The sequence below is a fragment of the Sapajus apella genome, unplaced genomic scaffold, assembly GCF_009761245.1.
Source record: "Sapajus apella isolate SASKATOON/1434 unplaced genomic scaffold, GSC_monkey_1.0 scaffold21, whole genome shotgun sequence".
Taxonomy (NCBI): domain Eukaryota; kingdom Metazoa; phylum Chordata; class Mammalia; order Primates; family Cebidae; genus Sapajus; species Sapajus apella.
In genome coordinates, this window is record NW_022436961.1 from 4,200,841 (window position 1) to 4,224,865 (window position 24,025).

At 33.4% G+C, this 24,025-nt stretch overlaps 1 protein-coding gene across 7 annotated transcripts in view; it reads right to left on the reverse strand.

Annotated features, from left to right (window-relative positions):
• ADAM18 (ADAM metallopeptidase domain 18) overlaps nt 1–24,025 on the reverse strand; it is a 107,165-nt gene that overhangs the window by 25,885 nt on the left and 57,255 nt on the right. For 6 of the 7 annotated variants that reach the window (XM_032288136.1, XM_032288135.1, XM_032288130.1 and 3 more), the window contains 5 exons: nt 21,018–21,113; nt 16,787–16,985; nt 12,711–12,816; nt 10,017–10,206; nt 2,890–2,970 (listed from right to left, as the gene is read on the reverse strand). In XM_032288136.1, the coding sequence (XP_032144027.1) occupies nt 2,890–2,970; nt 10,017–10,206; nt 12,711–12,816; nt 16,787–16,985; nt 21,018–21,113 (672 nt within the window). Of the gene's footprint in view, nt 1–2,889; nt 2,971–6,551; nt 7,221–10,016; nt 10,207–12,710; nt 12,817–16,786; nt 16,986–21,017; nt 21,114–24,025 lie in introns of those variants that run through there. The other variant, XM_032288132.1, reaches the window with a different exon arrangement.

Below are 24,025 nucleotides of genomic sequence, written 5' to 3' on the forward strand. Positions count from 1 at the left end.
ATTCATAGAAACCTCAAGTAGAATAGTGGTTACCAGGGGCTGGGGGAAGGGGATAATGGGGAATTTATTTTTAAAAAACAGGCAAAAAATTAGGACACTTCAACATAGAAGATATGCATATTTAAAATAAGAGTAATAAAAGATGCTTAGCATCATATGTCATTAGAGACCTGCAAATTAAAACAACATTGAATTACCACTAAACAATAATTAGAATCCTTAAAACACCAATTGCTGAAAACACCAAATGCTGGTGAGGATGCCAAGCAACAAGAACTTTCATTCATTGTTAGCGAGAATGAAAAATGGCACACCCACTTCGAAAGACAATTGAATAATTTTCTACAAAACTAAACAAACATGCTGCTATTATATGACTCAGTAGTTATGCTCTTTGGTATTTACCCAACTGATTTAAAAACTTAAGTCCATATCAAAACCTGTAAATGAATGTTCATAGCAACATTATTCACAATTGCCCAGAACTGAAAATAAAGAAACTTACATTGTCCTTTAATAGATGAATGATCAAACACACTGTAATACATCTGTACAGTGGAATATTATTCAATGATAAAAGCAAATAAGCCATAAAGCCATGAAAAGACATGGAGGACTCTTAACAAATATTACTAAGAGACAGTAAAAGGATCATGGGCTTCTAGGAGTTTATGGAAAGGGATGAAAAGCTAAATATGTGGATCACGGAGCATTCTTAGGACAGTGAAACTATTGTGTATGAAACTGTAATAATGGAAACATATTTTTAAGACCCATATACTTTTTAAGACCCGTATATTTTTAGGACTCATAGAACACACAAAAAGAGTTAAATGCGATGTAAGCTATAGACTGTAGTTAATAATAATGTATAAATAGTAGCACAGGAATCATAGTGCAACACTCTAACAAAAGATGTAAAATAATAGGGCCAACGGGGAGGGAGAGGGAAAAGATAAATGGTAGTTCACTGTACTTGATGCTTGTTTTTATGTAAACCAAACATTGATCTGAAAAATGTCTGCTAATTTTTTAAAAGCAATTATAGAAAATATATCATGAAGAAGCACCATCAAAATAGCATAACCTTGATACAAAATCAGAAACATTAAGTACAAGATATAAAACAATCAAATTCATGAGATAGAAACATTAATATCAAATAAAATACTCAAAAATGGAAAAAAAGCAGATCATGGTTGGTTTTATTCTGGAAATTAAAGTTGGTTTACTATTTTAACAATCAATAAACATATTTGTACATTAACAGATTAAAAAGGAAAATCATAAAGTCAATAAATGCTCAGAAAAGTCTGATAAAATTTAACATTTATCCATAATAGAAAACACTTGGACTAGAAATAAAAGTATTATTTGAAATTGAAAATTATCATTAAAAATATTCTATAAATATCATAGTAAAGTGTGAAGTCTTGAAATTTTTCTTTCATAATAAGGACAAGGCAAGAATATCCACCACTTATATGGCAACTTGCATAAAAGTCTAAATTTAATATTCTGTTATTTTCTTAACTTCTTGATACTGATGCTTAGATTACTAATTTTCAGGGTAATAAATTATAAATGTCTATGGCAACCAATGAAAAGTATATCATTAATAAAAAGAGAACAACACTATTATAATTAACAACATTTCATGAATAATGGCATTTCACCTACATGCTAATAAAATTGATCTAGAGTGATAAATGATAATGCTGTCTATTGAGATGTCGTTAGAGTCTATGCAAACTTGCCTAGATTCGGTAAGATTTCTATTAACTTATAATTATGTTTGTAAGTAGTTTTTCTTTTTAAACATTTTAACTACAAAATATAACACGTTTATATATAAATTAAAATAAATACGGAAGCTATACCTTATGTATTTCCTTTATGAATGTAATATTTCATAGTAAGAGGTTTTATCAAAAAAATCTAAAAAGTAGACATAAAACAATGGCTGAATGTAAATAATAATATATTAAGAAAACAATTGTGTGCCCAATGAAACATGGTAGCAAAAATTGACAATGTATAATTTTGTGTTGAGATATTATAAAAAAAAATAAATAAGGCTGAAGAACTAAAATATAACAGAGGAAGTAAAAAATTCAAGCCAAAATTATAATCACAGAAAGGAAAAAAACACAAAACATTAAAATGTGGCTATTTTCTTGGTCAACAACTGATAGCAAATTACTGATAATGTAGTAGCATTTTATATTCTCTGAATCCAAATAATTTAGAAATTATAGAATTAAATATTGATACATTCTGGTGAATTTGAGGTTACTCTTATAATGTTGACTATAGCATGTACTGATATTATTTTAGGAAAATAATTTTTTAAAACTCTAACATTATAAATTTTAATAAATGGTAATGCAATATGAAAGTAACAAATTTAAATTACCAGATTAAAATAGACAAATCAGAAAAAATAAAAAAGCTTTTTTCATGAAGTTGCATTTTCTATTGGAAATCTCTCCACAAGAACAATAAAAATATTCCCTGACATATCAACATGTTTTTAAATATACTTTGTAAAATACTGTATACTCATATAACTTAATTAGTAAACGTATGTGGGAGAAAAACAGTACGCTCATAATATAAGTAAAAATGCATTAATTTGTGTTTAAGGAAAAAAGTTTTTATTTAAACATATTACTAATTAAGTTGTGAGTGCTTATAGTTCAATATATATCTGATGCAATTCACTTAATATGTTACATAGTGTTGAAATTAGGTAAGTTATTTTTCTTTGTATTAGTCTATTTGATCTAGGCAAGTTAAAATAACTTAGACCCTCAATCCTTATAAATAGATGTTTATTTTGAACTACCTACAACAATAACACGCAATTCAGATACAAAAGTGACTTACCCCTTTCCCTCTGCATTTTGTAGTGGCATTACAGTTATATCCCATTAAAAGAGCTTTTCTGCAGGTTTTATTTACACAGTACTAAAACAAAACAAAAATTTTACAATTCACAAATGTCATATAAACAAGAAAAAAAATTAATAATTTGATATATATGCATAAATGATGCTTAAGTTGAAAGACTTTTTAGTAATATTAATATGGTTATTAATATGATTAAGATAATAATAATCATATTAATATTTATGTTAATATACAAAGCAAAACAATAAAGTAATTGCAAGCAAAAACTCTGACGGTGTTTACCTTGACATGGTTTCTGTAAGGATTACATGTAGTTTTGGTTTTTGATATTTATAGCTGCAACTGGATTGAGACACTCATCATATGAGTTTTCTATATTATGCTAATATTTTGATATAAATAATTGATTACATGTTAATAATTTGTCCTCTCAGAAATTGGAACAGTATTAATTTTGTGTAGGTTTTAAATATAATTCATAAATTATCATGAATCTTTGTCATAATATTCATCAGAATAATGTGGCAAGAAAAACATTTAACTTTATTTTTATTTCTTGTAAAACTTTTATTATGTCAAAATGGGTAATACAGTCATGAATAATCACCTGGGTATGTGGTGTTTTGCCTCATTTATGTTTTTCTACTTTTTTCTGACTTTGTAAGCTTCTTTTTTATTTCAAAATGTCACCATGAAATCTGTTTAAGTCATTCACAATATAACAATACTAAACATGAATAAAAATTACTTCTTATTTCCTCAAATCTGCATGAAACCAACTTATAAATTATACGTTGCATATGTCAACCCACTTTTGTCCCTCATATTGAGCAAATATCAGATGTTCTAGCCAGAGCAATTCAGCAAAATATAAAAAGATATCCAAATTGTAAGAGAAAAGAAAAAATACAATAAAAAAACTTAGAAATAAAATTAACAAAGGAGAAGCATTGTACAATTAAAAACTCCAAATCATTGCTTAAAAATTAAAAGAAACGATTTTTAGCATTCATATATGAATAGGAATAAATGGTATTTATTTCTCTGTGCTTGGTTTATTTCAGTTAACTCAATGGTCTCGAGGTTCCTCCATGTTCTGCAAATAACATGAATTCATTTGTTTATTGCTAAATAATGATTCTGTTGTGTGTATGTACCACATTTTTTAAAATCCTTTCATCCATTAATGAGGGTTGATTCCACAGTTGGGTTATTGTGAATAGTGTGGCAATAAACATAAGAGTGTAACAATCTCTTCAACATATTTGTTTCCTTTTCTTTGAATAAACATCCAGTAGTAGGATTACTGGATCACATGGTAGCTCTATTTTTAGTTTTGGAAGAAACATCATATTATTTTCCATAATAGCGGTACTAATTTGGATGCTCACAAACAGCATGTAAGAGTTACCCTTTCTCTGCATTCTTGCTAACATGAGTTACTTTTTGTATTTTAAAAGTTTGAGGTGTTGAGCTTGCTAATTAGCCAGGTATGATCATTATACATTGTATACATGCACTGAATTACATTAATTGACATACAATTAATTGATATATACAAATGGTACATATTTATAAGAAAACAGTCTGATTAAAAATTGGGCAAAGTATATAAATAGAAATTTATCAGAAAAATAGATGTTAGAAAAAATACTCAAAATCACTAATCAATCATTAGAAAAATGCAAATTAAAATCACAGTGAGATATCACCTCATACCTGTAAGCATAGCTATTAACAAAAAAACTAAAGATAATAAGAGTTGGAGAAGATGTGGAGAAAAGGGAACTGATATGATTTGGCTCTGTGTCCCCACCCAAATTTCATGTTGAATTGTAATACCCAGTGTTGGAGAAGGGACCTGATGGGAGGTGATTGAGTCATGGGGGCATATTAACCCCTTGCTATTCTTGTGATAGTGTGACAGTGAGTTCTCATGAGATCTGGTTGTTTGAATGTGTGTAGCACTTCCCCTTTCTTTCAGCTCTCTCTTCTCTTCTCTCCTCCCCCTCCATCTCTGTTTCTCCAGCCATGTGGAGATGTGCTTACTTCCCCTTTGGTTTTCACCATGATTATAAGTTTCCTGAGGCTTCCGTAGCCAGGCCTCCTGTACATGCTGTGGAACTGTGAGTCAATTAAACCTCTTTTCTTCATAAATTACCCAGTCTCAGTTAGTTCTTTATACCAATGTGAGAATAGACTAATACAGAATATTGGTACCAGAGAAATGAGGCATTACTATAAAGTTACCTGAAAATGTGAAAGCAACTTTGGAACTAGGTAATGGGCAGAGGTTGGAAGGAAGCATTCAGCATGGGGGAAAGATGAAGGCCATAAGACTCAGCAAGCCAGCTTATCCTACCTTCTTCCTTCTGCTTTGTTCTAGTCAGGCTGTCACTCACATTGAGGGTAGATCTTCCGCTCCCAGTCCACTGACTCAAATGTTAATCTCGTCAGGCAACACCCTCAAAGACACACTCAGAAACAATACTTTACTACAATCTAGGCATTTTTTGATCCAATTAGGATGACACCTAATATTAACCAATACAGGAACACTTGTACTCTGTTGGTGAGAATATAAATTCATATAGCCACTATAGGAAGCAGTACATACGCTTCTCAAAATCTGAAAATAGAAATACCATATGATCCACCAATTCTACTACTGAGTAAACAGCCAAAGGAATAGGATTCCAAAGAGATGTCCACACTCTCCTCTTCAATGTAAAATTTTTCACAATGGCTAAATCATGGAAGCAATCTAATCTAAATGTCCATCAATAGATGAATGGATAAAGAAAATGTGGTATATACATCCAATGGAATATTATTTAGCCTTAAAAAAGAAATTCCTGCCACTTGCAGCAACATGGATGAACCTGGAGAACAATAGGCTAAAAGAAACAAGCCAAGCACAGAAAAACAAATGCTACATGATACTGCCTATATGATAAATCTTAAATAATAAAACTTACAGAAGCAGAGACTGGAATGGTAGTTACTAGGGACTGAGGGGAGGGAGAAATCGGGAGGTATTAATCAAAAGTTAAAACATTTTGGTTATCTGAGATAGGTAATTCCTAGAGATTGACTGTATGTCACAGTTTATATAGTTAACAATAACGTATTATACACTTAAACAATTCCTAGGGGGTAGGCCAAATGTTAAATGCTTCTGTGAGAAAGGTAACAATAATAAGTAGGTAAATAAATAAAAGATTGGGAAAACTTTTTGGAAGTTATAAATAGCTTACAATATGGAAGTAGTGATCATTTGTATAATTATCTCTAAACTCATCAACTTATTGTTTATTTATTTATTTATTTTGAAACAGGGTCTTGCCCTTTTGACCAGACTGGAGTGCAGTGGTGTGAAAGCCTCAATCTTCTGAGCTCAAGAGATCCTCCTGCTTCAGCCTCCCAAGTAGCTTGGATTACAAGTATGTGCCACCACAACTGGCTAATTTTTAAAAATATTATTATTTATTTTAGAGACAAGGTCTTGCTATGTTTCCCAGGCAGGTTTTGAGCTCCTGAGCTCAAGTGATCCTCCCATCTTGGTGTTTCAAAGTGGTTTTTGTATATCAAATAAAATTAAATATACAATTCAACCAAAAAAAGTAAGTAAAACAAAGTACAGAGTAGAAGAAAATATTTGCCATCTTGCCTTTAGGATATTTAAAGAACAATAAAATTGAACTTTAAAAAAGACAATCTGATTAAAAATAGGCTAAAGATATGATCAGATACTTTACACAGGAGGATACGCTGATGACCTATAAGTTGATTATATGAATAAAGGAAAAATGTTGAATAAAGTTAACCATTAAAGAATGCAAATATCACTATGCACATACAAAAATTAGTAAATAATAAGTAGTGATAATACCATGCTGGTGAGGAGGTGGAAAATGTGCTCACTCACACACTGGTGGTGGAAATGAAAAATGGCATAGCCACTCAACCAAAGATTATATCAGTTTATCATAGAACCAAAAACATACTTATCTTGCAAATCAGAAATTGCACTCTTAGAAGTTTATCTTAGGAAAAGGAAACAATACACATATTATCTCAGTTTCATTGCTCAATTCTTCCAGCAATGAATTCTGGGAATGGTATAGCTTGGTCTTTTGCTTCAGATATTTGCATAGTCTGGTCCTAAAACGCCAACCAATTTCATCTGAAGGTTTTACTAAAATGAATACGCTTTCCAATTTGTCACGTGGTTATCATTTTCTCAAGGTCTTTTGGATGGTGGCCATATTCAGTTTCTTCCCATGTATTACTCTTCAACATGGCAGCTTGTTTCATGCAAGTAAGCAATAAAGAAGGGCAGGAGAACAAAATGGAAAATACTGCCTGTTATAACCTAATGTTGCAAGTTTTATTCCACCATTTTTTTCCATACTCTGTTAGAAGCAATTCACTATGTCCATCCTTCACATGGTTGGTAGGGAATGAGTATTATAAAGGGACTGAAGAGAAGAAGATAAGATATTGGAGAGTATTTTAAAAGCTGAGTAGCACGGTTCATCTTCTAATGTTATATATATTTTACACACAAAAACCACATTAATTGTCAAGCTCTCTAACACTCTCATTTCATTATAGCATCAGTTCAAAGCCTATTTCTTCATCTGAGTTAACTCCAGCTATGGATTAAGTTCATGGGTATACTTCCTTGAGTATAGCTCCATTTATAGATCTTTGACACTAGAGAGTAATCTGTTCCTAACCCCATCAATATATAATGGTAATAAAGGCATAGAATAACTATAGATATTTTAATTCAAAGTGTGTGTGTGTGTGTTTGTGTGTTGGCGGAGGGTAGGGGGCAGGATTGGCACTAAAGAGGAATTACTGGTCCTTAGCAATTCTGAAATATCTTGGGAGTTCCTTGATTGGGTTTCAAGGTCTGTGAATAATCTCTTCCGGCTCTCAGTTCTGCCTTCTCAGTTCTTATTTGACTCTCTAAGTATTCCTTCCATTTTCAGGACCGGTAGCATGTGATTGCCTCTGAGCAGCTGTCTCAGCCTGCCTCCTCTCAGTGGAATTTTGGGGGTTCTATAGTCTCTTTTCATTTTGTGTTCTCTTTATGGGCAGTTTCTCAAAAACTGTGGGCCTCCCATGAATCTCTTTGGGATTTGTTACATTAAACAAAATCCATGCTCAAAAATATTTTTGAAATGAACCATTTTCTATCTTGGGCTTCTGTGAGATGGCTGAAGGACAAAGCTCTGAAGTTTCTAGATGCCCTGTTTTTTTAAATGTGAGGCACAACCTTTCTTTCTTTGAAGGACTTTTGTATAACTGAGTAACACTGAGTCTTTTACTGTAGAGCATTAGTTAAGAGTTGATCTTGACTAATCTAGTGGAACTCTTAACTAATTAATGTTTTACAGTCTCACTCTTGTCTGGAGAGGCTAAGAATTTAAATCATCAATGGTTATGTTTTATTTAACAGTTCTCTGAAGTTCTTTCATTTCATATTATATTATAAGCTGCTAGAAGGAATCAGAAGCTAGATCACCAAGTTTATTACGTACACATTCTACTTTCCACATACTGTAGAAGACAATATGCTAAGCTCTCTGCCACTAAATGGCAAGAACCTTACTTCCTCCATTTTTCAGTAATTTACTCCTAGCTACCACTTGAGCCCTTAACAGGCAGGTCTTCAAAGTTCAGAGTTGTACTTAAGGTCTGTCCCAGGCAATGTGAGCTTTCTGTATCTTGGTCTTCAACATTCTTCTGGTCTCTACCCACTTCCTGGTTCTATACTCATTCCCACTTTTTAAGGTATTTGTTATAGCAGCACCATATTTCCAGGTGTCAAATCTGCATCAGCTATCTATTGCTGCATAACAAATTATCATCAAAATCAATGACCTTAAACAACACATATTTATTATATCATAGTTTCTGTCAGTCTGAAATTCAAGCACATATTATCTCGGTTCTCTGCTTCACAGTCTGTTACAAGCTGAAATCAAGCTGTTATTAGTTATCGGGGACTGTTGTCGCATGTGTTAGTCTGATTTGCAAAGCTCCTCTTTATAGCTTGCTCAAGTGGTTTTTGGCAGAATTAAGTCCCTCACAAGCTACTGAACTGAGGGCCTCAGATTTTCACTGTCCCACAATTGCTTTCCTTATGGTATTTTCCATGATAGCAGCTTGTGCCAACAAAGTAAGCAATTTGAGAAGGCAAGGGAGAGAGTCCATGCAATACAGAAGTCACTGTCTTTTCTCACCTTCTTTCTTGTCTCTAGCCTCTAATCTTGTAAGTGACATTCCAAAGCGTTTGCCCTGTTTTATTTGTTACAAGCAAGTCATTAGATGCAGCCCACAGGCAAAGGAAGGGATTACACAGGGGAATGAATGACAGAAAGTTGGATCACTGAGTTGTTTCAGGAGCAGACCGCCACACAGAAGTTTTTCAAGGAGTTAGGGTTGCTAACCCGAGATATAACAATTGACTAACTCATCCTCCATTTCTAGGTTTTGTTTTATGTTTATGCCATGTTTTCTGGAACATGTGCCTTTATATTGCAAGATTAACCAAGTCCCAAAGCCTTTTTGTCCTCTTTTTATATTATGACTCTATAGCTATAAGTGTTCATATATATTCATGCATGTATTCACACATGAGCTTGTATACTCACTATAGCAGTGTTTCCTAGTATAGATTTTTGTTTGGTTCTTCCAAACCTTTCACATACTTATATTTTGATCAGATACAAAGCAAATAATTTAAGAAATAAGTAAAGTCAATTAATGATCTTTATGAAGCAAGGAACAATGAAAAATTTGTATTAACATTTTATAATTTAAAGCTACCAGATGTCACTTAATAAAATCTTGTGTTTAAAACACATATGTACTTTTTTACATAAGGACTGATAATATCTTAATCCAAAAAGCAATGTAATTGGATAACTTAGGATTGTTTTAATTATCATTTAAATATCACATGGGAAATAAATGCCAGCACAAGGTTTAAATCCATTCAACATAATTATGATAGTCATTATGGAATGCAGCATCTGATAATTAACATAATTTAACACAGCTGAATATAAATTATCACATTTTGTTACCATTTCTGGTCCACACATGGTGCCATCAGCCACATAGGCATTGTCTGTTCCATCTGATCTCACGGAGGTCCCAGTGGCTATAGATACACATACATGGTCTTGAATGTATGAATAAACTGTGGCTTGAACGTCACTTTTATAAGTATTTTTATGTGGCTGAACACAAGCTAATTTTCCACAGAGAACATCCCTGGATATGAAAAACAAAAAATTCCTTATCAGTTTATCTCTTAATGATAACAAGTTCCAAGCAGATAATGCATAGATGGTAACATAAATACTGTTAATTGATAGTATAACACCTGAAAAACACCAAACTAAAACATTATTCTATGGTGTACTACAACTAAATACAACTGTCTGAATAGCAAAATTGAAATGTATGTGCTTAACTCAGATGTGAAAACATGACTTCATTTCCTATTACAGAGCCCAGTTTTGTTCTCTAGGTTCCCCTTGTCTTAGAGCATTCATATCTTACCACACTCTGGGAGAATTAATCACTTGCCCTGCTTTGATGTAGCTTGGCCATTCTGGTCACTTATTACACAAAATTTGCTGAGAGCGGTTCATTGCATTTCTTTTTCTGCACAATAAATTGTGCCTATCATTCCTGTCAGATCTCTAGACAGTACATTTCGGCAGTATACACACTTTTCATTTTGATCCACAATTTCTCCCAACATACAGATATTTCCAGTATATTTAAGCTTATCTGTTAAAAATTTAATAACTTTTACATCCCCTCCATGCCACAAACATACCAAAGGTTATATCTTATCCCACAGACACTTTATTTTGCCATTTGTAATCTATCATTGGGTAAAATACTAGCTTCTCTATGAGGCTAACAGTATTTCTAGACTTTGCTCTGAAAAATAATCTATGTCATTTTTTGTACTTGAAATTATTAAAGTTTAATTATCAAATACCATCCTCAATGAAAATAATCATTTTTAGCCATTGATATGTGTCTATTGAACATGTCATTATTATTACATCAAAAGTCTCCTCCTAGAGAATTTTACCCATTTGTCCTAAAAGACCATTTGAGGTTTTTTCAGTGTCAGAAAAATAAGCTTAATTACATCAAGAAGTAAAGATTAAAATGAGATTAAGAGCCGAAACCTAAATTGCATTCCACTCTTGTCCCTCCTCCAGCATAACTTTTCTACTTTACCAGGTCTCGATATTTCTTTTGATTTGGGCTCTGCTCTCTTTCTATAAATGTATTCTAAACTAGACATGCATAGTATGTACGTATACTTCTAGTCTGGCTACCGAGTACAGATTCTTCCCCCCAGTCCATTTTCCAAAAATTTGCATTTATGATTAAATGTTTAGAGCTATTTTTTCTTTTCTGAAAAGGAATCACAGTCTGTTTAGATCAGATGATGTATGCTATTCAATTATAGTTTAATCTAATGATTTTATTTCAGGAAAATCCATGTACTATTATCAAATAAGACAAAGTCCAAAGAAGTCATGTTTGCTAACTTTCACAATTTCTCCCAAGTTTCTTTATCTTTTTGTCATGAATAATCAGAAAGGCAGCAGATGTGCCTCTGAACATCAGGGAGAGAGATTAATATGGCTGCCATGTCACTGTCTTCTGTCTTTGTTAGGATCCGCTGTGGCATAACTCAGACTGCTGACCCCTGGTGCCCTGTATTAATATCCAACAGGTGTGGCTGATTATGCAGGGTCTCCTCCTGAGATCCCCACCCATCAGTACTTTCTTTGTGATTCCATCTTTCTTCTTTCCATGTACTAATCCTCCTGTGTTGGGGCAAGCGGGAAGCTCTGTATCCTCTCCACAGCATATATAACCCATGATAATTTCATGTATGGAGAAGGGTGATGGAGGATACTACTTTAGCCCCACCCTACTGCATACCTTCTTCATCCATTTCTCATCTTCATAAAGGAGCCATATTGTTTTGAACAATACTGAGTGTGGTGCTTACCTAAGGATTTTATGTTTTTCCTTGGTTATGTCTTCGAGACTAAAAGAAATCTCTGCTTCTCCTTGAATTAATTGTATCTAATATTTTAATGTTACTCCCATTCTCTAATTTTTTGAATCTGGCTCTGTTATAAATGTTTATGATTCTTTAATTTTCAATGAAATTAAGGAAGATAACATTAAGGAAACATTCGTTACGGGGTAGGCTCTTCTTTGATTAGATTATTGGATTTCATGAATCCCTTTATTACATGGATTATAGTAACATTATGTCCCAATAGTCTGAATTTAGCTATTAATATATAATTCCATGCTTTAAATATTGCTGTTTTGGACACAATCAACAAAAGCATAAAAAACTTTCTTCTTCTCAACAATCCTATGTCTTAAAAATCAAAGCCTGAGATTTGCTTTAAGATTGTTGCTATTTATAGGCTTAATACAAAACCTCATTTGAAGTCTCAATATAGAGTAGCAGTTCTGATTTCTGAAAGTGTATGAGCATTTTCTTTCTCTGTTACTAAGTATTAGCCTTTATTGTCCAATGTCATTTTTAGGATAATATAAAAAAAAATAGAAAATCCTGAATTGTATAGAAAAAATATATGCATTGGTATTTGAAAATATTGTTATGTTATAAAATTTAATGTTCATTACTCCTTAGTGTCTCTTGATAAAAATACATAATTTTTATGATCCAAAGAAACAATCATTTTCTACATACGTACTTCTGTTCACAAGGCAATGGTTGTGAATTTTTAAAACCACAGTTTTCAGATCTTTCATTCAGAGAATTAACTTCTTTAAAACAGGCAAGTGGAGCACCTTGAGCACCTTAAAATGCAAATGTGACAGTTGAGTTATCATTCTTAATCTAAATTAAATGTTTATCAGTAACAGACTAAGGAAACTCTAATTTCAAAAAGATCATGCACTTGGAGGAACAGTTAACATGTATATTTGCCAAGGTGTTATGGGGATTTTCTTCTAAGGCCCTTGCCACCACTTAAGTCAATGAGTTTTGGTTCTGAAAATTGGTTTAGATTCAGAATGTGGACATAAAATTGAGATATTTACTGAGACAACTCTCCACAAACTCCTGGTCATCTATTTTTATACATTTCCTTTAATGGAACAAATTGAGTAGTACCCTCATTGACTTCTCATAGAATACAGAAAAATTGTATTGTATAAACTCTCTCCCTAACACTTGGTAGGGAAGGTACCCATGTCTACTACTGTGTGTCTACTGCTTATTACAATAACACTATTCATCTGGCTTCTGGTAGTTAAGCACTGCTATCTGCTCTTGATTTTTGAAGATATTATCACATCCATTGCTACCAGTGAGTGTACTACTATAGTGGCATCCCTGCTGTGGCCTATAGAGGAGGTCAGCTTTGGGAAATTTATGGTAAATATGGTATCCCTTTCTCTAGCACATTCCATATGTCCTTGGGCTTTTCTGTTTGGCCTAGTCATTTGGCCTTAAATACACAGTACACAGATTGCAGTATTACCACTTCCCTGAGCCCTTTCCTTTTTTTCTCCACTATCTGCTATGGCAATTCTGTCATTTAAACTTCACTTAGGGTGAGTCATCATGTTTTTTCCAGGCTACTGGAAGCCATCCTAGTAGAAAGATTTTACAATCTTCTAGTATCCATGCCAGTATGTTAAATGCCGTTCTTTGGGAGAGTGTTTCCAAAACAGTAAATACTCCCCTATCCCATCTTGTGTTCCTCCATTCAATCTCATGATCAAGCACTCTCAGAATTCAGTCCCGTGTTTACTTCAATGATTCTGTCAGTAAATACTGGCTGGGACCAAATCTTTTTTTGGGCTATAGTTTCTTTTGTGCTTTATAAAGTCCATCACATCCCTGTCTCTATTATCTGTGTCTTTTCTCTATTTTCAGCTGGTGGCCTTGATGGGTAGTGGGAAGATACTGATGAAAATATACTTCATGTTATGAAGAAGACAGAGGAAAAATCAGAACTAGACCATTCTATAGGTTCAATAGACCCAAAGAATCCTAGAGGCTTAAAATTAGGATGGTCCTGTTTTCAGTTGTCTCTGTTCCAAGTGTAGGTCCCATTCTTCACCCATATAGAGCCCTAATCCTGAAAAATATGCCTCATTAGGAATTCAAACTTCGATAGAGTTCAGCTTTTCAATTAAGCCCTCCTTATCTCTCTCTAACCTCTTTTTTAAAAGATGAGGGTATTTCAGTGTGGTTTTGATTTGGATTTCTCTAATGAGCAATGATGGTGAGCATTTTTCATATGTTTCTTGGCCACATAAATGTCTTCCTTTGAAAAGTGTCTGTTCATATCCTTCACCCACTTTTGATGGGGTTGTTTTTTTCTTGTAAATTTTTTTAAGTTCTTTGTAGATTCTGGATATTAGCCCTTTGTCAGATGGGTAGATTGCAAAAATTTTTACCCCTTCTGTTGGTGGCCAGTTCACTCTAATGATAGTTTCTCTTGCTGTGCAGAAGCTGTTAAGTTTAATTAAATCTCATTTGTCTATTTTGGCTTTTGCTGCCATTGCTTTTGGTGTTTTAGTCATGAAGTCCTTGCCTATGCCTATGTCCTGAATGGTATTGCCTAGGTTTTCTTCTAGGGTTTGTATGGTATTAGGTCTTATATTTCAATCTTTAATTCATCTGGAGTTAACTTTTGTATAAGGTGTAAGGAAGGGGTCCAGTTTCAGCTTTCTGCATATGGCTAAGCAGTTTTCCCAACACCATTTATTAAACAGGGAATCCTTTCCCCATTGCTTGTTTTTGTCAATTTTGACAAAGATCAGATGGCTGTAGGTGTGTGGTGTTAATTCTGAGCCCTCTGTTCTCTTCCATTGGTCTATATCTCTGTTTTGGTACCAGTATCATTTGATTACTGTAGCCTTGTGGTATAATTTCAAGACAGGTAGCATGATGCCTCCAGCTTTGTTCTTTTGCTTAGGATTGTCTTGGCTGTGCGGGCTCTTTTTTGGTTCCCTATGAAGTTTAAGGTAGTTTTTTCCAGTTCTGTGAAGAAGGTCAGTGGTAGCTTGATGGGGTTAGGAGTGAATCTATAAATTACTTTGGGCAGTATGGCCATTTTCATGATATTGATTCTTCCTAACCATGAGCATATAATGTTTTTGATCTGTTTTTGTCCTCTCTTATTTCCTTGAGCAGTGGTTTGTAGTTCTCCAAACCTTAATTTTCTTTTAGCATTTTTTATTTTTTTTAATGCAAGAAACATAGCTATAGGTTTTATATTTCTTTTCTTTTACTGTGTTTTTCTCTTGGTTGTAAGCTTCATGAGTACAATAATCATGTGACAATGTCCATCTGGTTGAATATTGTAGGCTATTTGCATATAGACACTCAGTGTAAAATTTTGAATAAGCAAATCTACTTATATTTCAACATTTCTTTAAAAGTTAAAATTTACTTAATAAAAGAACACAAAATTAATGTAACTACTTGTTAGTTAACATGTCCTATATAATATACTACCTTAAGCGGTCGACTTTTGCCCTATGGTTTTTGGTAACAAAAGAAAAATGCCTGTCAGTAAAAAGCTAAGTAAATGAATCAAAGAGAAAATGGGAGATGAATGAATTAACGGATGAACAAAACACTGCATCAGAAGATGACATTTTTGATGCATTCATGTTAGTTTTGTGGAGATCCCAGAACATGTAGAAAGAAATACACAACATTTTCCTAAACATCCTCTTGCAATCAGAACTCAAAAAGATATCATGTGTCAAGTAAACCAATTCTAGGTTGAAGGCTTTTTTAATTGAAGAATAAAAGAATATAGACTCTCCTTAATGAACCTTACAGAAATTATTATTTAATTTTACTTTTAAGAGATATTTTAAACCCTGTTAAAATAACAAGTAATATTATTCAAATAGAAATAAGTATTTAAAAAACAAAACACACATAAAAAGTAGCATTCTAGAAACATAGCACACAGAAAATAGTACTGACTTGTGATTTAAGAAATCATAGTTCTGCAGCTTTTGTTGAATTTTGGTTGAAGTTTATTACTCAAATAATTAGGAAGACAAGATGGATCATATACCATGTCATTTGGTATAAATTATATTCCTGAGCTTACCACTGGGCAAACAATTGAACTTTGGTATACCGCCTTTACTCAACTAGAAAATAATTGTATTTATATGCATTTCTCTGGGTAATTTTGATGTGTTTATATTTAATTCCTCTAAAAATGCAAAATTATATTTGGATATTATGAATAATTGCTCACTAGAAAAGCAAGTATATATACACAAGTCTTATTAGAATTACTCTCAAAGCTGTTTGAAAAACAAAATATAAAAATGAATTTTGATCAGTTGGCTTGAGACCACCATTATCTTAGCAGTTATTCCTCAATTAGGAAATACAATTTTTTAAATGAAATTCACTCCAAGCCTTGTAAGCTTCATGCCATTAAAATTAGATAATGAATGTGGGGAGTAATGGGAAATTATGTAAATTTTATAATCTACTGATTAACTATTTTAATCTTTACATAGATGATCAGCTGTAGACATGGATTTTCGCCCAGTTGGCTAAACATCGAAAACAAAAATCAAACTAAAATAAAAATAATGTGTGGTATTATTCTTGGAAAATCTCAGAAACTCTTAAAAAACTAGCCTTCTTTAAATAAAATTTAATTTTTATTAATCTTCTGGTTCAAGTTCTTCCACTTCTAGAGTTGTGTGATATATAATGTACTCTACAGAGAGATGCTAATTTAAGGTAAAAGAAATATGAAAGAAAGAGCAATACCTTTTCCAAATATCTTGGCACACTGGTTATCAGTAGTTTGACATTGTCCATTATAACAATACGCAGTTCCCAACTTGCACAAATGGCCATTCAATGCGTAAGTGTCAGGGACACAATTACTAGAGGTTCCATTGCAGTACTCTGTAAAATCACACTCTGGATCAATACTCTTTCTACATGGAGTGCCTGCCATTGACAACTGGGAGAAAAATAAAAAATAAAATTGTGTTCTGTAAATCACTTTTCTCAATTGCTTAGTGAAAAGATTTATCATGTAAAATGTTTTTAATTATTGACATTTGAGGGAACATCAGAGTTCCCAAGTTCATGAGTTTGCCAAAAATAAATAAATAAATAAAATTATATACAGTATTAATTGTGAAGCTCAGAGAAAACTATTTCAAAGACACATAAGAATTCCTTTTGAGAGTGAATTTGCAGCTGCTCACCACCTTTGTGCTCTACATTTTGAGACAAGCTGACTCAGACAGCATTAGAAAAAAACTAAACAGATTAAACATACCTGTTCCTTGTATCTATAGGAACACTGTCTCTACCTTTTTGTTCTTGGAGAGACTCAGGAGTCGAACTTCCTTGTTTCAGTCCTTGTCTCTGACTCTTACTATCTTATTTGTATGAGTGAGAAATACAGACTTTCTGTTTTACTTTTGTAAACTTAGATTAAAAAAACAAATTCTCATAGAGTTGACCTAATGGAAGAAGTTCTTAGAACAATACATAGTAAACAGTGTATTTTTGCTCAGGCTAGAGTGAAGTGGCATGATCTTTGTTCATTGCAACTTCCATCCCAGAGCTCAAGCAATTCTCCTGCCTCAGCCTCCCAAGTAGCTGAGATTATAGGTGCTTGCTGCCACGCCTGGATAATTTTTGTACTTTTAGTAGAGGTGGGATTTCATCCTGTTAGCCAGGCTGGTCTCGAATTCCTGACCTCAGGTGATCCACTCATCTCAGCTTCCCAAAGTGCTGGGATTATAGGTGTGAGCCACCATGCCCAACCTTGAGCCACCATGCCTGGCCTCATTTTTATATATTTATTATTCTCTGAGAGAGTAAAGGCTTCCTTGCATCACTCAGATGAGGCGTATGGTTATTGTCAAAATTTTGCAGTGGCCTGACCTAATCAGTTGCCATCCATAGTGAAGTTCACCATGTTGAAATGTTGCCCTGATATATATGTTGATAACACACATGTACAAACACACACATACACACACACGCACCAATCCAGTTTAATGGAATTAATACTTGATATGGTTTGGCTGTGTCCCCACCCAAATCTAATCTTGACTTGCAATTCCCATAATTCCCACATGTGGTGGGACAGGCCAGTAGGAGATAAGTGAATCATGGGTGCAGGTCTTTCCGATGCTATTCTCATGGTAGTGAATGGGTCTCACAAGATCTGATGGTTTCATAAAAAAAAGTTTCCCCGGACAACCTCTCTTCTCTTGTCTGCCACCATATGAGACATGCCTTTCACCTTCTGCTATGATTGTGAGGCCTTCCCAGACTCGAGGAATTGTGAGTCCATTAAACCTCTTTCTTTTGTAAATTGCCCAGTCTCAGGTATGCCTTTATCAGCAGCATGAAAATGGACTAATACAATGCTTAATAATGAAACAAAGAAGCATAATAAATAAATGAAGTGGCAACTTAAAAGTGATGAAATTTAAAAAACTTATGTAACTTAAAATTCCATACTTTGTAAATATATATCTCAAAAACAAATGAAATATAAAGACTTTCCTAGACAAAAAATAACTGAGGAACCAGGCACCGTGGCTAATATCTGTTACCCCAGCACTTTGGGAGGCCTAAGTGCATAGATTCCTTGAGCTCAGGAGTTCAAGAACAGCCTGGGAAACATGGTGAAATATCCCATCTGTACCAAAAAAAAAATACAAAAATTAGGCAGGTGATTTGTGCCTGTAGTCTTAGCTACTCAGGAGGCTAAGGTGGGAGGATGGCTTGAGTCCAGGAGGTAGAGGTTGCAGCTAGCAGAGATAGTGCCACTGCACTTCAGACTGGGCAGCAGAGCCAGACCCTGTCTCAAACAAACAAAAAATAACTGAGATAATTTATTTTCAGAGGACATATATTACAAGAAATAGTAAAGGTAGGTCTTCAGGTACAAGAAATATGATAATAAACAGAAATCTGCAAAAGGAAATAGAGCTCTGAAATGGAACAAATGACGTTAATTAATTTAAATTCTTTTTTCTTATTTACTCTAAAAGATTAGACTATACACAGCAAAAACAGTAGCAATGTATTTTGCTTTTATAGTATATGTTCATGTTCTGCTAGAATTATTCACTACACATGAAATGAGATATGAAATTAGCCTGATTAATAATTTATAAAGCAATGGCTAATCAGTAATTTGTAATCAATAATTTGTATGTATTAATGATTTAAATAATTTTTAAAAGGTATAAATAACAAGTAGCAAAGATAAAATAAAACATATTTTTATAGTTTTAGAGTTTACATTTAGTTTACAAAGCAACTATAAGTCTCATAAGTGTCTGGTGGGAATTCAAGATAATATAGTTGTTTGAAAGGTCATTTTTCAATTTCCTATAAAGTTCCATATTTACTATATGATCCAGCAACCCCACTCCTAGGTATCGAGCTAAGTGAAATAAAACACGATGTTTGTACACAAATATGCTTATGAATATTATTTATGTTAGCCGTAAGTGGAAAACAGCCAAAATAGCTCTCAACTGGAAAATGGATTAAGGTACTGTGCAATATCCTTCCAATACTTGCAATACTATTAATATACAGCCACTATAAAGGAATGACCAACTAATAAACTTAAGAACATGGATGAATCTCAAATACATTATGCTAAGATGCCTAATTCACATTTGTACATATTGTATGATTCAATTTATGTAATAGTTTTGCAAAAGCAAAATTACAGCTTCAGAAAACAGATCAGTGCTTACCAGCGGCTGCAGGTGGAGTCATGAATTGAGTAGAAAGAGGCACAGGGAAATTTGGGAGGGGAGTGATGACATTGCCTACCCGTAATTGTGATGCTAGTTGTAAGCTTAAATATGTTTCTTCTGACACTTGGGAATATTCACTAACAGAATTTTAGTATATTATGTTATACACTAATAGCTGAATTCAACAAAAAGAATACATAGCATTTTTACATAAAGATGATTTACTAGAATTGGAATAATACAATATCTTGCATTAAGGAACTTGTTTTCTTATCCACATGTGTTTCTTGGACACAATATTATATTACTGCATGAATATTTAGCCCATATTTATTAACACTTGTACAATACATAATAATTTATGTAACCATTCCAATATCAAAAAATACTGTTTGTTTCAGTCATGTGTGTATGATTTGCATTTCAGTTATCAATAAGTGTGAGTTATTTACACATTCTATATGCTGCACATTTTGTCTGCTATTAATGCTACAGTTTTTCCAAAATCATGCATGATTTATTTGAAACTATAATTTATCTAACAGTTAACCTTTTGGATATAGCAATGCGTCCTTTTTCTTCCCTTTATCTGATAATTTAGAAGATGGTAAACTTTTTGAGTTTAACACTAAAGAATAGAGTCATCACTCAGAATCCATGGGCATTTTGTTTCAAGAACTTACAGATATTACATTCATGTCCTTTATATAAAATACAATCAAGTCCTTTATATAAAATCTTCTAATATTTGGCTATAATTTACGTACATCTTCTCATATATTTTTATTATCTCTATACTACTTATGTTATCTAATATAATATAAATGCTGTTAATATTTATACTATATTGTTTAGGGAATAAGACAAAAATAAAAACAAACTGTAACATATCTTTACAATATTTGCACTACTATTCAGCAACTAAAAAAGGAATGATTTGCTATTATACACCACAACATGAATGAATCTCAAATGCATCTTGCTAACGTGCCTAATTCATGTTTGCACATATTGAATGATTCAATATATAGAACCCATGCAGATAGTAACTGTAACTGTAAGGGTACCTGTCTGAAATGACTTTTATATTTTATAGCAATTTTCCTTTAAACATGTGTATGTTCGTGTACTCTATATTTTATTTCACTAAATTTCTTATATATTCTTTTTATTCATTGTGCATTGATTCAGTTAATACAGACTTCTCTTACCACAGTTCAATTTCCTTTTAATAAATATTGATAACTTACCTCACACTTTGATGTGCAACATGGTCCAGAACCACATTTTACTGAGCCCTTCAGTTTACATGTGTTATAATCACAGCACTTCTTAAACTGGCATTCCTAAAATTTTACAGGAAGAAATATTACTATAGGTCAACCACTTAAGAACTCTTGTTTCTTAATCTCAATTTCAATTTAGTATTCTGTTGTGTTCAAACTTGTAATTATACAATATAATTGTATAATTCCAATGAAGGTTTACTACTTTACCATTTCTTTTGTTATTTCTTTTCTTCCTTTCTTCCTTTTTTTTTTTTTTCCAGATTTCACTCTGTTCCCCAGGCTGCAATGCAGTGGTGTGATTATGGCCCACTGCAGCCTCAACCTCTGAGACCCAGGTGATCCTCCCACCTCATCCTCCTGAGTAGCTGAGACCAGAGGTGCAAGCAATCATACCCAGATATTTTTTTTTCTTCTTGTAGAAACTAGGTGTCAGTATCTTGCCCAGGCTGGTCTCAAACTCCTTAGTTCAAGCAATCATCCTGCCTCAGCCTCACAAAGTGCTAGGGTTATAGGAGATATCCACCATGCCAGACCCTATTTTACTATTTCAAGAATAGCCACAGGTACATGCAAGTGCAAGAACTACAGAAATAAAATCTAAACTATCGGTTGTTCAGCAATATCTATTAGATAAAATATTTGATAATTAACTCATAAGTTACCAACACCAAAATATATCCTTGGGGGAATAAAAAGGTGGTTTTTAGGAGAAACAAATGTTTCTCAATAGTTTCATGGGTGATTTGTTTACTAAGGATTCCAATTGTAAATAAAGTTAGATTCTATGCACATAAACCAGCAAATCTAGAAGAAATTGATAAATTCCTGAATATTTACACCCTCCCAAAATTAAACCAGGAAGAAGTTGAATCTCTGAGTGGACCAATAACAAAGTCTGAAGTTGAGGCAGCAATTAATAGCCTACCAACCAAAAAAAGTCCATGTCGAGATGGGTTCACAGCCGATTCTATCAGATTTACAAAGAGGAGCTGGTACCATTCCTTCTGAAACTATTCCAAACAATACAAAAAGAGGGAATTCTCCCTAACTCATTTTATGAGACCAACATTATCGTGATACCAAAACCTGGCAGAGACACAACTAAAAAGAAAACTTCAGGCCAATATCCATAATGAACATTGCTGCAAAAATTTTCAATAAAATACTGGCAAACTGAATCCAACAGCACATCAAAAAGTTTATCCAACACGATTAAGTCAGCTTCATCCTGGGAATGCAAGGCTGGTCCAACATACACAAATCTATAAATATAATCCATTACATAAACAGAACCAAAGACAAAAACCACACAATTATTTCAATAGATGCTGAGAAGACCTTCAACAAAATTCAACAGTCCTTTATGCTAAAAACTCTTAATAAACTAGATATCAATGGAACATATCTCAAAATAATTAAAGGTATTTACGGCAAACCCACAGCCAGTATCATACTGAATGGGCAAAAACTGGAAGCATTCCCTTTGAACACTGGCACAAGATAAGTGTGCCCTCTCCCACCATGCAACATAGTATTTGAAGTTCTAGCTAGAGCAATTAGGCAAGAAAAAGAAAAAAGAAAAAGGATTTAATTAGGAAAGGAGGAAGTCAAATTTTCTCTATTTGCAGATGACCTAATTGTATATTTAAAAGACCCCATGGTCTCAGCCCAAAATCTTGTTAAGCTGATAAGCAACTTCAGCAAAGTCTCAAGATTCAAAATCAATGTGCAAGAATCGCAAGTATTCCTATACACCAATAACAGAAAACAGCCAAATCATGAGTGAACTCCCATTCACAATTGCTACAAAGAGAATAAAATACCTAGGAATACAAACGTGAAGTATCTCTTCAATGAGGACTACAAACCACTGCTCGAGGAAATAAGAGAGGACAAAAACAGATCAAAAACATTCCATGCTAATGGTTAGGAAGAATCAATATCATGAAAATGGCCATACTGCCCAAAGTAATTTATAGATTCAATGCTATCCCCATCAAGCTAGCATTGACCTTCTTCACAGAACTGGAAAAAACCACCTTAAACTTCATATGGAACCAAAAAAGAGCCTGCATAGCCAAGACAATTCTAAGCAAAAAGAACAAAGCTGGAGGCATCATACTACCTGACATCAAACTATACTACAAGGTTACAGTAATATGGAACAGAACAGAGGCCTTGGAAATAATGCCACACATCTACAACTATCTGATCTTTGTCAAAACTGACAAAAACAAGCAATGAGGAAAGGATTCCCTGTTTAATAAATGGTGTTGGGAAAACTGACTAGCAATGTGCAGAAAGATGAAACTGGATCCCTTCATTTACCTTATACAAAAATTAACTCCAGATGGATTAAAGATAGAAACATAAGACCTAACACCATACAAACCCTAGAAGTAAACCTAGGCAGTACCATTCAGGACATAGGTATAGGCAAGGACTTCATAAGTAAAACACTAAAAGCAATAACAACAAAAGCCAAAATAGACAAATGAGATTTAATTAAACTTTAGAGCTTCTGCACAGCAAAAGAAGCAATCATTAGAGTCTACCAGCAACCAACAGAATTGGGAAAAACTTTTGCAAGCTACCCATCTGACAAAGGGCTAACATCCAGAATCTACAAAGAACTAAAGCAGATTTACAAGAAAAAAAACAAATAACTCCATCAAAAAGTGGGCAAAGGATATGAACAGACACTTTTCAAAAGAAGACATTTATGCAGCCAACAAACATAAGAAAAAAAGTTCATCATCACTGGTAATTAAAGAAATGCAAATTAAACCACATTGAGATACCATCTCATGCCAGTTAGAAGGGCAATCATTAAAAAATCAGGAGACGGGCCAGGCATGATGGCTCATGCCTATAATCCCAGCACTTTGGGAGGCTGAGGTGGGTGGATCATGAGGTCAAGAGATGGAGACCATCCTGATCAACATGGTGAAACCCCGTCTCTACTAAAA